Source organism: Callorhinus ursinus, unplaced genomic scaffold (genome assembly GCF_003265705.2).
Source record: "Callorhinus ursinus isolate GAN/ISIS: 27379988/994484 unplaced genomic scaffold, GSC_fseal_2.0 scaffold6, whole genome shotgun sequence".
NCBI classification, from domain to species: Eukaryota; Metazoa; Chordata; class Mammalia; order Carnivora; family Otariidae; genus Callorhinus; species Callorhinus ursinus.
In genome coordinates, this window is record NW_027397068.1 from 36256891 (window position 1) to 36273119 (window position 16229).

General features: G+C 44.9%; 1 protein-coding gene across 2 annotated transcripts in view; it reads left to right on the top strand.

Moving 5' to 3' along the window:
• The first annotated feature begins 2608 nt into the window (after positions 1-2608).
• Positions 2609-16229, top strand: part of SLC35F1 (solute carrier family 35 member F1) — a 388139-nt gene continuing 374518 nt past the window's right edge. For both annotated transcript variants that reach the window (XR_012378545.1, XM_073893835.1), the window contains exon 1: positions 2609-3269. Coding sequence is in view for 1 of the 2 variants with exons in the window: in XM_073893835.1 (XP_073749936.1) it covers positions 3097-3269 (173 nt within the window). In the remaining variant the exon portion in view is untranslated. The remainder of the gene's footprint in view (positions 3270-16229) is intronic.

Genomic DNA, 16229 nt, shown 5'->3' on the forward strand with positions numbered 1-16229 from the left:
AATCATCAGTCACTTCTGGAGCATGACTGTGAAGCTTTTATCCAATACAACACGTAGGTGCAGTCTATGCAAAACAGATGAGTCAAAATGCCTGGTGACTCCGAGGACTGAAACACAGGCCAAACCCTACTCTTCCCTGAGTGGAACGGTCTTCAAAATGAGCACCATTAAAAAGGGTGTAGCTGACAGTCAACTTCTGCTTCCTAAAGGAATCCAACAGAGCTAGCACTGGGTTAAGGGAAAATCAGACAATGTAATAGTAAGAGTGGAATGGAAATTTTGCAATAAGCACACCTGGTCAAAGAGGGGTGAACTGAACAGTGAGTGTGATCCTGGAATCCACATACCTCAGTTCAAAAACTACATACAGATCCACAGCCTATTGTCTTCATCCCCTTACCTTTTGTTCTGAGCTCATGGAAGATGGGTTTTGAGGCCAAGGAGGCAGCAGGGAAAAGGGAAATGGGCCTTCCCCGTATCTCTTGTTTAATTCCATGTCAGACCACCACTTTGACATGTGTACTTTTAACACCTGTTTCCTTACCTCTTGAATGCTATTTCGCTATTTTTTAGGAGACAAGCATGAAACACAGAATTGGAGGGTAAGAACAGACCTGAGGCTGTAATCCCTTTACAAGAAAGAAGAATGAAAATGTAAGGCTTGCAACCGCATTGGGTCTTTTCTTAACAGCAGGATTGAAATTTTACATCTCTCATCTTGTTTCTCTCCCATCCTGGCTTTCTTCCTTCCTGACTCAGTGGAGAGTTAGATAATTTGGGTTCAACAGTCCATCCAGAGAAATGACCAGACACAAATGCAGACAGCAAAGTGCAGACACAGCACTGAGTTGTGATGTGCCAAAAACATTCAAAAGGAAGCAAGCCAAATGTGAAGGAAGAGGGCAGTGAAGCAACCGGTCATTCAAGGCAGACACACGAAATGACCACAAACGTTGTTTTAATAGAGAGATTCCTACCATGATTTGCTGCCAGGTTGAGATGAAGTGCATTTTATTAATATCTCCTACATTTGGTCCCCCAAGGGCAAACTCATTGTGAACTATTAGAATCTTACTGCCCATGAGGTTACAAGCTTTGATCCCATTTGCAACAATTCTTCAGAGGGTCTGGTACAAAACCGAGGTGGAAAAATCTGAGACTGAAGGGTTCTTGAGAAAGAACAGGGCAGGCAGCATGTTAATTACAAAAGGGAAAATGCTCTGATTTGGGTTAAGTTTTGTAGAAAAAAAAGACCTCAGGGATATTTCAGGTAGTAACCGGGTTTTACGTAAATTGAATTATAGATTGGAGAGTTTTTTTGGACAGCTGCTTTCCTCAAATGTTTGATAATTAAAAAAAGGGGGGCTCCCAATATTGTTAAAGGGATGGCAACTTCTTAACGAAACAATGAATCTCATCTTTTCATCCTCCCCTCTCCCTTTGGTTAATCAGACATAGTCCATTCCTTCCTCGAATGTTATTTTTTTCCCCAACCCCATTCTCCTTGGCAAATCACCAGGATTTTTTATCTGTGCATTTGGATTCAGGGGTGGTATTAGCATGCCTTTCTGTAACCATACTTACCTTTTAACCATATTCAGGGCAAATAATTCCACACGCTGCACTAAAATGGAAAAATTTTCCAAACGCCTGTCATTTGTCATAATAGGATCCCTATCCAGGCAATCTAGATAAAGGAAAATGTGAAAAATATAACTCTCTTAAGAGTCAGTTATTAAATGGAATCTGGAGCAATCGGTGTAAGAGATGCCTGGCACAGGAAATCAGTCTTCCTTTGGGAGAAATACGGTCTCGTTTAGGTCTAAGGTTTCTGTGCCAGATTCTCAGGGGCTTTCCCTTTTGGGAGCGGAGATCTTCTGGTCAGAGCCCCGGTGAAGGAGCCGTCAGAGCCCCCTGCTGGGTGGTTTGCCTCATTTAACTCTTACAACACCACAGGGAGAAAGACACGCGTAGCCTCCGTTGCACAAAGGAGAATGTGTCTCAGAATGTAGGTACATAAATTGCTTAGGGAATCTCTGCTAATAAGTTTTAGAGGCACAATTGGAAGTCGAATCCGCCTACGTTTCCTTCACAGCGCTACAAAACGGAGACGTTCAGTTGGTCTGACATGGCTTTTTCCAGTTTCCAGAATGAATTCTTTGTGCGAAGTTGTTTCTCCTCCAATTTCCTCCAGGCCCATTATGGTGAGTGTTGGGGTCATAGGATACTGGAGTTTGGGTTTTTAATTTGGGGCCAGAGTCTTGTCTTCGCGTCCTGGCGCTGTCCCGGGAAGGAGGTGCTAAGGTTCCGCGGTGTCGCGGCAGGAGCGCGGAGTCCCCTCCAACTAGAGAGGAAGGGTCTACCCCCAGCCTCACGAGAACAATAAACAAAACAAAACAAAACAAAACAAAACAAAACAATCATCGCAATCCCGAGCTAGGTAGGGCCTCCGGTGGACCGGGAAAGAGGGTCGGGGCAATGAGGCGCCTCGGGAGCGCCCTCTGGCGAAGACGGAGAGCGCGTGTCCCCGCCCTGGCCCCCCTTCGCCGCCGCCGCCGCCGCCGCGGCGCCCCCGCCCGGCTCTCCGGGTTCACTTCGGTCTCTCACTCCGTGAGACACAGACGGCAGCTTTCCGAGCGAGCGGGGGACAGGCTGAGGCGGCGCCAGCACAACTGCGCCGCTCGCCGGAGAAGACCCGGGCGCCGGGAGAGAAGGCAAAGCCCGGAGCCCCATCCCCTCTCTCCGTGGGGGTCTACTGAGCCGACGGGCAGCTCGGCGGCCGTGCGCGACCCCCTTCCCGGCCACTTCGCGGGGTGTGCCAGGACTTGGGGACACGGCTCGGGAAGAGTCGGGGCGGGAGACGGCGGCGGCGGAGAGAGGGGGCGCGCACCGGGACGGGAGAGGAGTGAGTGGCGGGCTGGGCGGCGGCGGCGGCCGTAGCCGCGGGTACCTCCCCGCCTCGCCGCTTCGCAGGCAGCACCGCCTCCCCGGGCCGCGGCCGCCCGGCCGGGTCCTCTGCGCGTTCCCGGGCCCCGAGCCGGCGCACGATGCGCCCGGCTGCGTTCTGATCGCCGCCGCGCCGCCGCCTCCGCCGCGATGATCCCCCCTGAGCCGCCGCAGCAGCAGCTGCAGCCGCCACCGCCGGCCCCGCCGAACCATGTGGTGACCACCATCGAGAACCTGCCGGCCGAGGGCAGCGGCGGCGGCGGCAGCCTGTCCGCCTCCTCCCGGGCTGGCGTACGCCAGAGGATCCGCAAAGTGCTGAACAGGTGAGCGGCGGCGGGGGCGCGGGGTGAGGGCTGCGGGAGCCGGGCCCCGGGTCTTCCCCGGACCCCCGGCGGCCCGGAGGCCCCCTGGGACGGAGTCGCGGCCGAGGGAGACTGAGGACACCCGGCGACGACGCGCCCCGCGCTTGCGGGGAGGCCGTGGCAGCTTTGTCCCAGAGCGGGGAGCCCTGGGGCGCCCGGGCTGCTGGCTGGTCCGAGGCGGGAGTTCGGGGAGAGGCGGGGTTTGCTGCCCGGCTGTTGTGTGTCGGCACTCACACCCTCGCACACGCGTGTTGCCTCACTCCCCTTACCCACTCGGACCCCAGCTTTGCGCCCCGGGGACGGGGGGACCCGAGGGTGGTCCGGGCGGAGGCGGGAAGACGCCGAGCTGCGGGGATGGCGAGGAAGTCGCCGGCCTCGCACTGTCGCCCGCCCCGGCCGGATGTCTCCAACCTCCACGCCGGGGGATGGAGTCGTGGCGACAGCCTGAGCGGGCAGGCGGGGACCCACTTCTCCTGTCTGACGCCCCAGTTGCCGCTCAGACTCCTCCAAGCTGGGACCAGGGAACGGGAGGCTGGAGGCCTGGATCAGACCCACGCAAAGTGCAAAAATGTTGTGAGAAGGGTGTGAGCAGGAGGGGCCCGGTTATTCCAAAGCTGGCTAAAGCCATAGGAGGCGAGCGCAGAGCGCAGATCGCCGGCGCCTCCAGTGCTGGAATCTGCGCAGTGAATGGATCAAGGACGAGGCGTTTTCGGTTGAGAACCCGGGTTGACGTGAAGATGGGGCCCCTGGTGCCCCTGACTCAACTGTTATGTGAAAGGGACTTTTTTCTACTTAAGTAACCTGGAATGGTTGAAGAGCTGACACTTAAAAAAAAATCAGAGAATTGGTTTTGTGTGTTTTTATTTGAGTGCGTGTGTGCTTTTTTTTGATGCGTCTGTGTGGGTAACTCTTAAGGTGGCTCTGTTCGTACAGGTTTCTGTGTGGCACTGTTTTGGGCGGCCGAGACTCCGCATTGAGCTATGGGGAATTCACACAGAACTCTATGGGGCTTAAAGCTGTAGTGGGAGCACAAAATATGTACAGAAATAGCTTGGAAGATGGAGTATGGTTTAATTCAGGTATAACAAATCCCAAACCATTGGAGTCCCTTGCGAAGACTTAACGTGTTTATTAGCTTACTTGTGGGTACTTCAGTATGTTTCTATTTATTAGCAAACAAGAAGAAATTCACGCTGAGTGAGACATGAGTTGGTAATAGAAAGTCAAGCCTCTGCTTTCCTTCGAGTTGTAGCTTAGGATAACACCTTACAAAAGCTTACATTTAAAAGACAGTGACCAGAATGAATCAAGAGGATGTTGGCTTCGAACATATTATAGAGGTTTCCTATTGTTCATGAACACCTGTGGCTTTTTGAATTGTAAATATCCTGGCATTGGATGTTTAAATTTTTAAGCAGAGTATGTTAAATATTAATATCTCTCATCAAACTGGAAAAAAGCCTGGTGCAATCGTTCATTTATCTTTGCTTGATTACAAGTTGTTATTGATTCTGTGCAGGTTATTTCTTGATATTTAATGAATCTTAGAGTTTGGAATAAAAAGATCACTGAGGAGACTTGGTTGTTATCATTTCTCAGCCAGTAACTAGCTGCGTGGCTTGGGGCAGGTCTGCACATCTCCCTGGGACTCGGTTTCTGCATTTGTAAAATGTGTCTCATAATACTTGCCTTACCGCTCTTGTCATGAGATAATACTAAAGAAAACACTTGGGCGAGGGCGCCTGGGTGGCTCAGTTGGTTGAGCGGCTGCCTTCGGCTCAGGTCATGATCCTGGAGTCCCGGGATCGAGTCCCGCGTGGGGGGGGGGTCCCTGGGTCCCTGCTCAGCGGGGAGTCTGCTTCTCCCTCCGACCCTCTCCCGCTCTCATGCTCTAGCTCATTCTCTCTCTCAAATGAATAAATAAAATACTAAAAAAAAAAAAAAAAAAAAAAAAAAAAAAACGGGGGGGAAAATAGAGTTCTACATGAACTCATTTCTTCAGTGGATTTTTGTTGTCTGAGGTGGGTCTGTGGGAGCATCATAAGCAAATGAAGTTGTAGTACGTCATGAGCAGAACCTTGTGTTTTACTAAGCCTTCAATGATCTGTGTGACCTTAGTTGTACTATTCCTAATTTATAGAGGAAGAACTTAGACTGAAAGATTGGGTCAATGACATGTCATCTCAGGCCCATCTGTGAGTGGGAACCTACCTAGGGTTATAGCCTTTCTACTTCAACTAAAACATTTAATTGTCTTTTAAAATTCTTCAGAATTTCCAATATAATATTTTGTATTGTTAATGGTCTTTCTGTATTCTTAAAGGGACAAGAAGAAAATATTTCTTTTGAGAAGGAGCATCTTTGGTATGGAGACTTAAAAAAATCAGATTAAATATAAAAATCTCGATGGAATAATTGCATCAGCATGTTGATGAGCTTGGCGTCTGCACTGTGATTATGTCAACATGGAGGGCATTGGTAGCGGGTGTTGAGTGGCTGGACTCTACAAGCAACAAGGCAGGAGGAAAGTGGAATTTTAGAGATCTTGTGCCAGCACTTAGGTGTGGCTCCCCTCTAATTTGAATCCTCCAAGGAGGTAGATCAGTCAGTAATGGCTATCAGGCTGGCCCACTGGGGCCAAATCAGAAGCATCTTTGTTTATTTTCTCAAAGCTTAAAATCATTTTCCCCCTTCTTTTTCTTCTTCTTTACTCTTTCTTTTTCCTTAATACTTCTGTATCCTTCACCTGCATTGCTCTATCAACTTACTGTCCTCTGAGTTTCAATTGCTTTTTTTTCATCTGCTTCTGGCATGCAGCAACTTAGTTGTTAGCAGAAAGTGAGGTTGCAAATCTGGAAGTTTAGAGCCAATATAAAAAAATATCCCTCCCATTTTTGGCATGCAGATTTATGGTTGGCAGCATTCTATTGCTGTGAGCTGACCAGTAGTCTCTTCAGTGACAGAATGGGACATTGCACCACTGTTAGTTAGCTCTTAGCATCCATTGGGCCAAAGAGGCAGTGCTGACAGACTGAGGATGGTGCAGTGAGATGGGGAGTGTTAGACTCTGAGCAATGTGAGCCCCGTGATTTGCCTGCCACTGGTGAAAGTCTATAACAATAGCTACCTGCCGACCCAGAGGAAGAAATGCAAACACATATGCTATCTATATCTACCCAGGGATAGGTAAAAAGAAAAGTACTGGTTAATAATTAATTAAAGTTACTTGCTCTCAAGAAGCATAGAATGAAAGTGTAATGTTACCTCAATGAAATCTGCCTGACATTGTCCTGCCTCATTTTACTTTCCTCAGTACAGCTGCTCATCCTTTCCCCTTTCTTTACAGGCTTGTAGAGTTGGAGTCCCGCATTTTGTACACGACAGTTGGGGCATCTCACTGATTACTCACTTTCTGTAAAGCAATGAGATTAGAATCTAATAGTATCCAAGATTTTGGTGAAAGAGGAGGTGCTAGGTAATTTTTGAAACCAGTTAAGGGGATGTGTCACATTCTTCTCCCTGTGGTATTCAAATTTGTTTTGGCAGTGGGATGCAAGAAATCCAAGATGATTCTAATGCTGAGATAATTACTCCTTTAATTCCCAAAGATTTAGAATAATGTATTGGTTCAAGCATGGAAAAAAATATAGCAAACTCTTCCTCATTTATTTCTTAGCGTGGAGTAGTATTTATTACCCTGTCACAGGCAAGCAGGATATGACAAAAAAGAAAACACTTCAAGGGCAATGGTTGATGACCTTTTCACAAAAACTGCTGAATACTGGTAGATTTCTTAGGAAGATAGAGGAGTAGATACTGGTCTGTATAGTATCCGAAGATTTGCTCCTCTAAAATGATTATGTAATGAAATATTTGTGAAAAATGAGTAATAGCTTGTTTTGTGTTTTGCGGTTTTACTTATCTTTTCCAAGTTGAATATTATTATCAGATCTTAACAAAAATAACTGTGAATTTCTAGTTTTGACCCACTTTCTTCCCAACAAGAGATTCATTGGGTTGTCTCAAGTTATAATGAGGTTTCTGCCTTTTTAGGCTTACAGTGGGGATATTTATTTATTTTTATTTATTTTTTATTTTAAAGATTTTATTTATTTATTTATTTGAGAGAGAGCGAGAGTGAGAGCACATGAGGGGGTCCGTCAGAGGGAGAAGCAGACTCCCTGCTGAGCAGGGAGCCTGATGCAGGACTCGATCCTGGCACTCCGGGATCATGACCTGAGCAGAAGGCAGTCGCCTAACCAACTGAGCCACCCAGGCGCCCCTAGTGGGGATATTTAATCGTTAGAAAGGATCCACTAGTGTGACGCTGGGTCATCCATTCATTTGATTTGGAACTGAATTCCAACTTATATTTTGATTCATTTTATTAATTTTAAAATTTCTGAAAAATTTTTGATTTGAAAACCAAGAGACATTAAGGAGGATACATAAGAGCATTGGTAGCAAGCCTAAATAAGATCAAAGTCCACATGGGAAGTTACTGTATAAGACAATATGTGTATATAGCATTTATGAATCATTAAATAAGGTGGACCGAACATGGTGAACTAAAAGAATGGCTGCCAAGGAACAGGATTATGCTTGAACAAAGTATTAGGTACAGTTGATGAAGACATATAATTTAGATGATCCTTTTTTATCAAGTCAGAAGGCTCTTTTGAAAAATTGATAGTGAAGCTCTTCCTCAAGCTGCTTCTTCTAACAGATGTCAAAATGAAAGGGAAGACCAACTAGTAATGGGGATAATTGATACGCAGTATTCCAAATTGAACCGGGTGGTGTGATTAAAAGCAGACATTTCTAAGATCAGTAGTAAACAAAGGATGTTGAAGGATGCATTTATTTTTAACTGAAGGACAAAATTATGAAAATAAAAGATCATCCTGTATACTTATTTTTTATACAGAGGGCTTGGAGAAATGAACATTTATATTAAAGGGATATTTGGTTTACTTGGGATAGAGATAATGTATTTCCAAGTAATTAATGTGTAAGAAAATGGATGCATCTTTGTGTAATTTTCCTTTGAGCTTTCACCATCTCAAGATCCTTCAGAGTCCAGGGCCATCATAATAGAAGTCTATTTTTACTGTACACTGCTGTAGATGTAGATGATATAGGAAATTGAGTTGGCTGCCCATATCTAAAGTTTCCTAATGCAAGAGCTGATTTATTATTTAATTCCCATACCTCATAAAAGTAGAATGCAGAATGTGAAAATACCACCACCAGGTTTAAAGTTTAGCTTTCTCATTCATTTGCATTCAGGTCAATGAGCATTCACTGTACATTTTTCAAACACATTAATTCTTGATTATGTTTCTAAAAAGAGTATGCTTAGGAAGTTAAACTCCAATGGCCACATGGAAAAATACCTCACAAATATTTGGCGTATTCCTTGACTGTGGCATGATCATATACAAGTATACATTCATTTATTCTTGTTTTTTTTTAAGATTTTATTTATTTTTTGACAGAGAGTGAGAGACAGTGAGAGAGGGAACACAAGCAGGGGGAGTGGGAGAGGGAGAAGCCGGCTTCCCACCAAGCAGAGAGCCCGATGCGGGACTTGATCCCAGGACCCTGGGATCATGACCTGAGCTGAAGGCAGACATTTAATGACTGAGTCACCCAGGTGCCCCACATTTGTTCTTGTTTTTAATGACCAAACCACATGACATAAAATTTACCATCTTAAGTGTATAGTACAGTAGTGTTATTTGTATGCACATTGTCATGCAACAGATGTCTAGAATTTTATCGTCTTGCAAAACTGAAACTGAATCCATTAAACAACTCCCCCTTTTCCCTTCCACACTGACCCTGGCAACCACCATTCTACTTTTTGTTTCTAAGAGTTTGACTCTTCTGGATACCTCGTATAAATGGAATCTTGTAGTATTTGTCTTTTTATGACTGGTTTAATTCACTTAGCGTAATGTTCTCAAGGTTCATCCACGTTGTACCATCTGAGAGGATTTCCCAACTTTTTAAGGCTGAATAATATTCCACTGTATCTATATACCACATTTTCTTTATCCATTTATCTGTTGATGGACATTTAGCTTGCTTCCATCCCTTGACAATTGTGAATAAAGCTGTAATGAACATGAATGTGAAAATACGTCTTCAAGATCCTATTTTCAATTTTTTGGGATATGTACCCAGAAGTGGGATTGCTGGATCATATGGTGATTCTACTTTTATTTTTTTGGAGTTTTTCATAGCAGTGGCACCATTTTACATTCTCACTCACAGTGTATAAGAGTTCCAATTTCTCCACATCCTTGCCAGCACTTGTTACTTTGTGTGTGTGTGTGTGTGTGTGTGTGTGTGTGTATGTGTGTGTGTTTATAGTGGCCATCCTAAGGGGTGTGAAGTGACTTCTCATTGTGGTTTTGATTTGCGTTTCCCTAATGATTAGTGATATTGAGCAGCTTTTCATAAGCTTTTTGGCCATTCGTATGTCTTTGTAGAAATGTCTATTTAAGACCTTTGCTCATTTTTAAATTGGATCGTTTGGGGTTTTTTAGTTGTTGAGTTGTAGGAGTTCTTTATATATTCTGGATATTAACCCCTTATTAGATATATGGTTTACAAATATTTTATCCCATTTCATTGGTTGCTTTTATACCCGGTTGATGGTTTCTACATTTATTTGTTCTTAATCACTTACTGCGTGCTGAGCCCTAACATGGCAAAACATTATTCTTGGCCTGAAGGACCTCAAAATCTAACTGGGTAACATGGCACATGTTCTGCTACTGAGAGTGAATCATTATAATCTGTAACCTTAATTTTTATGAATAATGTCTAATTGTATGCCTCCCAATGTCTAGATACTAGAGGCATATAAATAAGGTGTTTGGTATGCAATCCATATTAAACTTCTCATTCTATCATTTTAACCTTATACAGGGACTATTCGAATTCACAATAGTTAAGAAGAAATTTCATAAGAAATGCCAAAGAAAACAGTAAAAATAAATATGTCTTAGAAAGTGTTTTCTTAGAAAAATGTCATGCTTCAGTCAGTGGCAATGAATGTAATTTGTTTAAGAATACTATTATTAAAAATTTTTATTTATTTAATTTTTTTAAAGATTTTATTTATTTATTTGAGACAGAGAGAGCACAAGAGGGGGGAAGGTCAGAGGGAGAAGCAGACTCCCCGCTGAGCAGGGAGCCTGATGCGGGACTCGATCCCGGGACTCCAGGATCATGACCTGAGCTGAAGGCAGTCGCTTAACCAACTGAGCCACCCAGGCGCCCTATTAAAAATTTTTAAATATTTTCTGTTGTATTTAAATTTCAAACTTTCTCTGAAGAAAATTTTTTTAAAGATTTGTTTATTTATTTGAGAGAGAGAGAGTGCAGAGAGAGAGAGGGAGTGAGTGTACGTGCACGAGTCAGGGGGAGAAGCAGAGGGAGAGGGCCCGGGGAGAAGAATGAAGGAGTTGGAGCTGGACTTCTTGACCTCTGGTTGCCCCTGAGCAGTCCTTAGTCCCTGCGGACGGCTGGGGTGAGGTGGGTAGGGACCTAGCTGACTGAGCCCCCACCTGGTCGAGCAACCACAGCCTAGCCAGGCAGAAAACCCTGACCCTGTAGGCCTACGTCAGAGCAGGCTCTGGGGGAAAGGCTGTTTCTCAGCCCACCGTGGGGCCAAGCCTGGCTGGGGGGGGTCATCACCTTGGGGTTGGAGGCTGGGCTCTGATTCCCCAGAGACATGAAGGGGCAGCAGTAGAGGGTGTAAAAAAAAAGAGGGGGAGAGGCTTCCCCCAGGGCCCATCCCAGGGCTCCATTCCAGGGCCCTGGGATCATGACCTGAGCCGGAGGTAGATGCTTAACTGCTTAACTGACTGAGCCACCGAAGTGCCCCTGTCTGAAGAAAATTTATGTATGTGACTCTGTGATGGTTAAAAAAATACCTTAAATATCATTTTGCAAATTCTGATATTATGTACCACCAATTCTTGCCATTTTAAAAATTAATTGGGCAAATCTGCTACAACTGAGTAAACACTTAAAGGATTTTAAAAACCAAATCAATCTAATCATGTCCAGATTTAGGGCTACAGGGCTGTAATTCCTAATCATTCCTGACTTTGAGATAGCAAAAGTACTGATCCATTGTACAAGACAAATACTTTACTGGTTTCTCATTCATTGATTCATTCATTCGTTCATTCATTCGTTCAATGAATATTTATTTAGTTCTTCCTTATGTGTTGGGCACTGCAGGATCATAGTAGTAAACCTGACAGGTTTGGGCTGAAGAGGACTCTTGGGTGCCATTGGTAGAGTTTCTAACTGTTAATACCCTTTCAATATAATTTATCAAGGGGACAATTTAAGCAAAGTAGAAATAACAGTAAGATACATCACCTCTCAAAAATGATTAGATTTTCAAGTTGATCTAACAGAGGTGTACAAAAAAGCCCCATAATTTAGCTGTTTCACCTGTAGGCAAACTACTCAAAAGGAAGACTGAAACCATAATAAAATTACTTGAAGTGTACACAGAGTCCAGAGGTAGATCTTTCTTGATGAATACAATACAATTTGTTTCACCTAGGACTTAACAAAAATAAAAAAAAAGAGGACTAGCCATTAATGTTTATCTACCTTCAGAATGTTAGGAGAAAAAGGAGAATAGATTTGAATCCCATCCTGCCATTGCCAGGTGAGCCTATCAAAGGTCAGTGCCATGTAAATCAAGAAAATAGAGCTTCCTAAAAACAAGCAAACAAAAAAAGAAAATAGAGTTTCCTGACAATATGAACATTCTGACAAGTGCATATACAGCTTTAAGGGACCTTGAACACATGGTCATGTGTTGCAGGTAAGAAAGATTTAAAATAAGACAACAGCATGAGGATGAGTTGGTGGAAGGACTGCATGCTTTATTAAATAATTTGATACAACCTAATGAGAGTGTTTGAATTAAACTTAGCATTTAGACAGTGGATCAACTTCTTAAATTTTACATGATAAAGTATACATTTTGTATTATAAAATTTATATCACATGTTATTCTTATAATAACAAAAATGGTAATATTATCATCCTTTTATAGATAGAGAAACCAATTTTTGTGGTCATACAACTTAGTGCTTTTATAAGACTACAGAGGACGGAGAGCCCATACTAGATGGGAGACAGGGCAGGAAGGTTCAGGGATGGCATTTTCCCTTGACATTGAGAGAGAATATCTTAGCGAGGACGGCTATAACAAGATACCATAGACTAGGTGGTTTAAACAACAGACATTTATTTCTCACAGTTCTGGAGACTGGGCAGTCTGAGATCAGAGTGCCCTCAGAGTGAGGGTCTGGTGGGGGCCTTCTTGACTTGCAGTCAGCCATCTTCTCATATCTTCAATTTATAGAGCAAGAGAGCGATCTCTCTCCTGTCTCTTCTTACAAGGGTACTAATTGCATCATGGGGACTCCCTCCTTGTGACCTCATCGAAATCTAACTACCTTCTGAAGGTCCCACCTCCAAATACCATCACATTGGGAATTTGGGCTTCAACTCATGAACTTTTGGGAACATAAGTTTTCAATCCATGGCAGATGGCTTGGGGTAGGGAAGGAACATGTGTAAGAAGGGGGATGGTAGCCAAATATGGGGTAAGAGGTAGTAAGGAAGAGGAGGAAGTGTCCAGTTTGACAGTATTATGTGGAGGTAAAAAAGGCAGTAGAGTGGAGTAAGGTTAGAATCGTAGGATGGAGTCAGACAATGGGCACCCTTAGGTGCTCCGATAAGGAGTTAGACTTCACTCTGTGGGTTATTACTATTGCAGATTATTGAGTAGAGAAAGGACATGATCAGAGATGTGCCTAAACATGGTATGCTGAATACAGTCTGTAGGACAGATAGAGAGGAGAGGGACCGGGGTGTGGGGGACAAGTTAGGGACCACCATAGCCATTTAGGAGAGTGGAGAAAGGAGTCTAAATGGGCCAGGGGCGGGGAGAGGGAAGTGCTGTGATTTGGACAGAATCAGGACCAAGATCAGGAAGAGGAGGATTAGATTTTGGAGAAAGTACCCAACAGTGCCTGCCACATTGTGGGTGTTTAATACTTATTTTATGAAAGGTTATTTAAAAGTTGTCTCAAGAAAGGGATCTGCTCACCAGGGCAGAAGAGACACAGGGTATGGCGTGAGCTAGACAGATAGCCGGGAGGACAGCAGCTAGCCAATCAGTGTGGTTCCAGGACCTGTGCTGATTCAGAAACCATGCAACCAGAATGTGACATGAACAGAAATCGAGAATAAGCACTTAGAAATATCTATAGATATCTGGAAGAACTTTTATGTCTTTCCTTCTAATATTAAAAGTGGGGTCATGTATTTTGCTAAGTTTTTTGTTTTTGCCATTTCATTTTTCTAGTAGCTGGTTTTTAAAATTGCATTTCACAAAAGTATTGCCTGCAATGAATTGAAAGAAACAACTGATAGCTTACAGTAGATAGTTCGAGAGGCATGCACTGGTCCCAGCCCAATATCCAAGAGGGAGCAACAGCGAGTCTGGATTCAACGGTGAGCCTGGAAGTGCATCTAATCACAGAGTAGGGGTTCCTCATAGTAGTAGCATTAGACTGGTGCTAGACATGGCTTTGAAAATATCCCAGCTGGTGCTGTGGGGGCAGCAGGTTAGGTCTGATGACAGCTACAGTTAAGTACCAAGGACTCAACCCAACAGCCTGGGTTGAGACTCCCACCTTAAACGCTAGGCAGGGTAACTTTTAGAAGTGAGGAGTGGTACCGCACAACATCCCAGTTCTGTGGAATGGGTTATAGGAGGAGATGTACCTTTCAGGGATCATGAAGTGAAAGCACGTTCTAGGTCTGAGTGAGAGAAAGGAGGGTCAAGATTACATGGCAGCTGACATGAGTGCCAGGCCACTGGTATGGCTTCACTTCAAGCTCTGAGGAGCACAGACTAGGAGCTATTCAGCCATTCAGCAGATAATTACTGTGCCAGGTAAGAGGCCTCATCTGGATCTTGGGGATCCTGCAGGGAGCAAGACATAAAAGACCTTCAGTGTCACGGTGATGGCATTGGAGTTGGGGCAGGCAATGAACAAACACTAACAAAGATATCCAATTGTGCTATATACTCCCCAGAGAAAGTGGGGTGAGGCAACAGAGAGGCAGTGGGTGGTGCTTTAATTTGAGGGGCCAAAAGAGACCCCTCTCTCTCTGGTGACATTGAAGCTAAGATTGGAATGGCCAGAAGGAACTAGCTACTTGAAGGTCACTCCAGGCAGAGATGCTAAGATGAGACAAGCAGGCATAATGTACTGAAAGAGAGGGAGACTGCAGTGCAAGACAAAAGTGAGCAGGGGAGGGAAAGAGCTCATAGGGGATGGAGGCATACGATCTTTCAGGGTCTCAGAGGCCAGGAGATGAGCTTGGGTTTTATTCTTAGTGGGATGGGGAGCAACTGGAAGGTATTCAGCAAAGGAGTAATCTGGTTAATGTTTTGAAAAGACCATTCTAGCTGCTGTTGGAGAATGGATTGCAGGAGGGGTAAGTGGTTACTGGAGGAAAGAGATGTTGGAGGCTTGGCCCGGAGGGTACCAATGGGGGTAGAGAGAAACAGTCGTGTTTTGGAGTGATCTGTATTTGGAGATGGAGTCCATGGGACTAGGTGAGTGATTTGATGAGGCCGCTGAGGGAAAAGAATAAAGCAAATTCCACTTTGGGGGACTTGAGAAATCGGGCGAGTGAAGGTGCCATTGTCTAAGATGGGAAAGACAGGGAGAGTAACATATTTGTGGGGAGAAAGTCAGGAATTTACTTCTGGCACGTTCAGTTAGAAACGTCTAGTGGAAATGTCCCGTGACTGCTGGAGTCTGGGATTCTGGGGAGAACTCAGGGGCTGGGGATTTGCATTTGGGAGTCACAGGGGTGGTCCTGGGTGAGGTCATCTGGAGAGACAAAGTGTAGATAGAGGACAAGAGGGGTCCCATGGTCAACCTGGGCAGCACATCCACCTCTGAATCAGAGGAGGAGGACCCAGCTAAGGAGCTGGAGAAGGAGGGGTCTGAAGTAGGAGAGAAAACAGGAGAGTGCAGTGTTCAGAAGCCTAGGGGAAGGAAGGAGGGAGGAAATAAGTGGTGTACTGTGCTGAAGTCATCAAGGGAAGGACAGAAAAATGGGCAGCGGCTCAGCAGTGTGGGAACCTTGGGGGCCATGAAAGGCACAGATTCAGAGTGGTGGTGCATGGAAGCCTGGATGGAATGACTGGGGAGGGAAAGTAAGGGGGGACTTCAAAACATAACTTTGGAGAAGTTTTGCCCTAATGAGGGGCAATGGGAGAGCCTCTTAATAGAGGAGATAACACAAAAGGTCTGTGTGCTGACGGGGATGATACAGTGGTAAGGGGGAAATTGCATACGCGGGAAGGAATGGGATAACGGAAGGAGGGAAAGCCTTAGAAGGCTAGATGGTAGGACCCAAGGGAGGGGAAGCGTTGGCCTTGGAGAGGTATGCGGACACTCTCCATGGTACTGGAGGGGAGCCGCACCTGTGGGCATTACATGAAGGTGATTTGGTAGATTTGGTGATGGGAATAAAGGTCCACTCCTGGCTGGTGGCTTCTTTTTCTCTGGGAGCTCTGAGGCAAGGAGATCACGAGAATGAAGGAGCTAGATGCTGGGGAGGGGGGTAGGACATCAGTGCAGAGGGAAGTGGGTAACAGTCATTTTGGAGAGTCAGAAAGGAAATATACGAAAGACGTATAGTAGGATTGAGGGACAGTGCTGTGTGTTTATTTGACATTTGTGGTGGGGATGAGGTTGGGGGGGGTGTCATGGGCAGAAAGAAGTCTGCCCTGGATAAGGGTAACTCGGAAACAGATCTAGGCCCAAGTGACATGGCAAGCAAGAA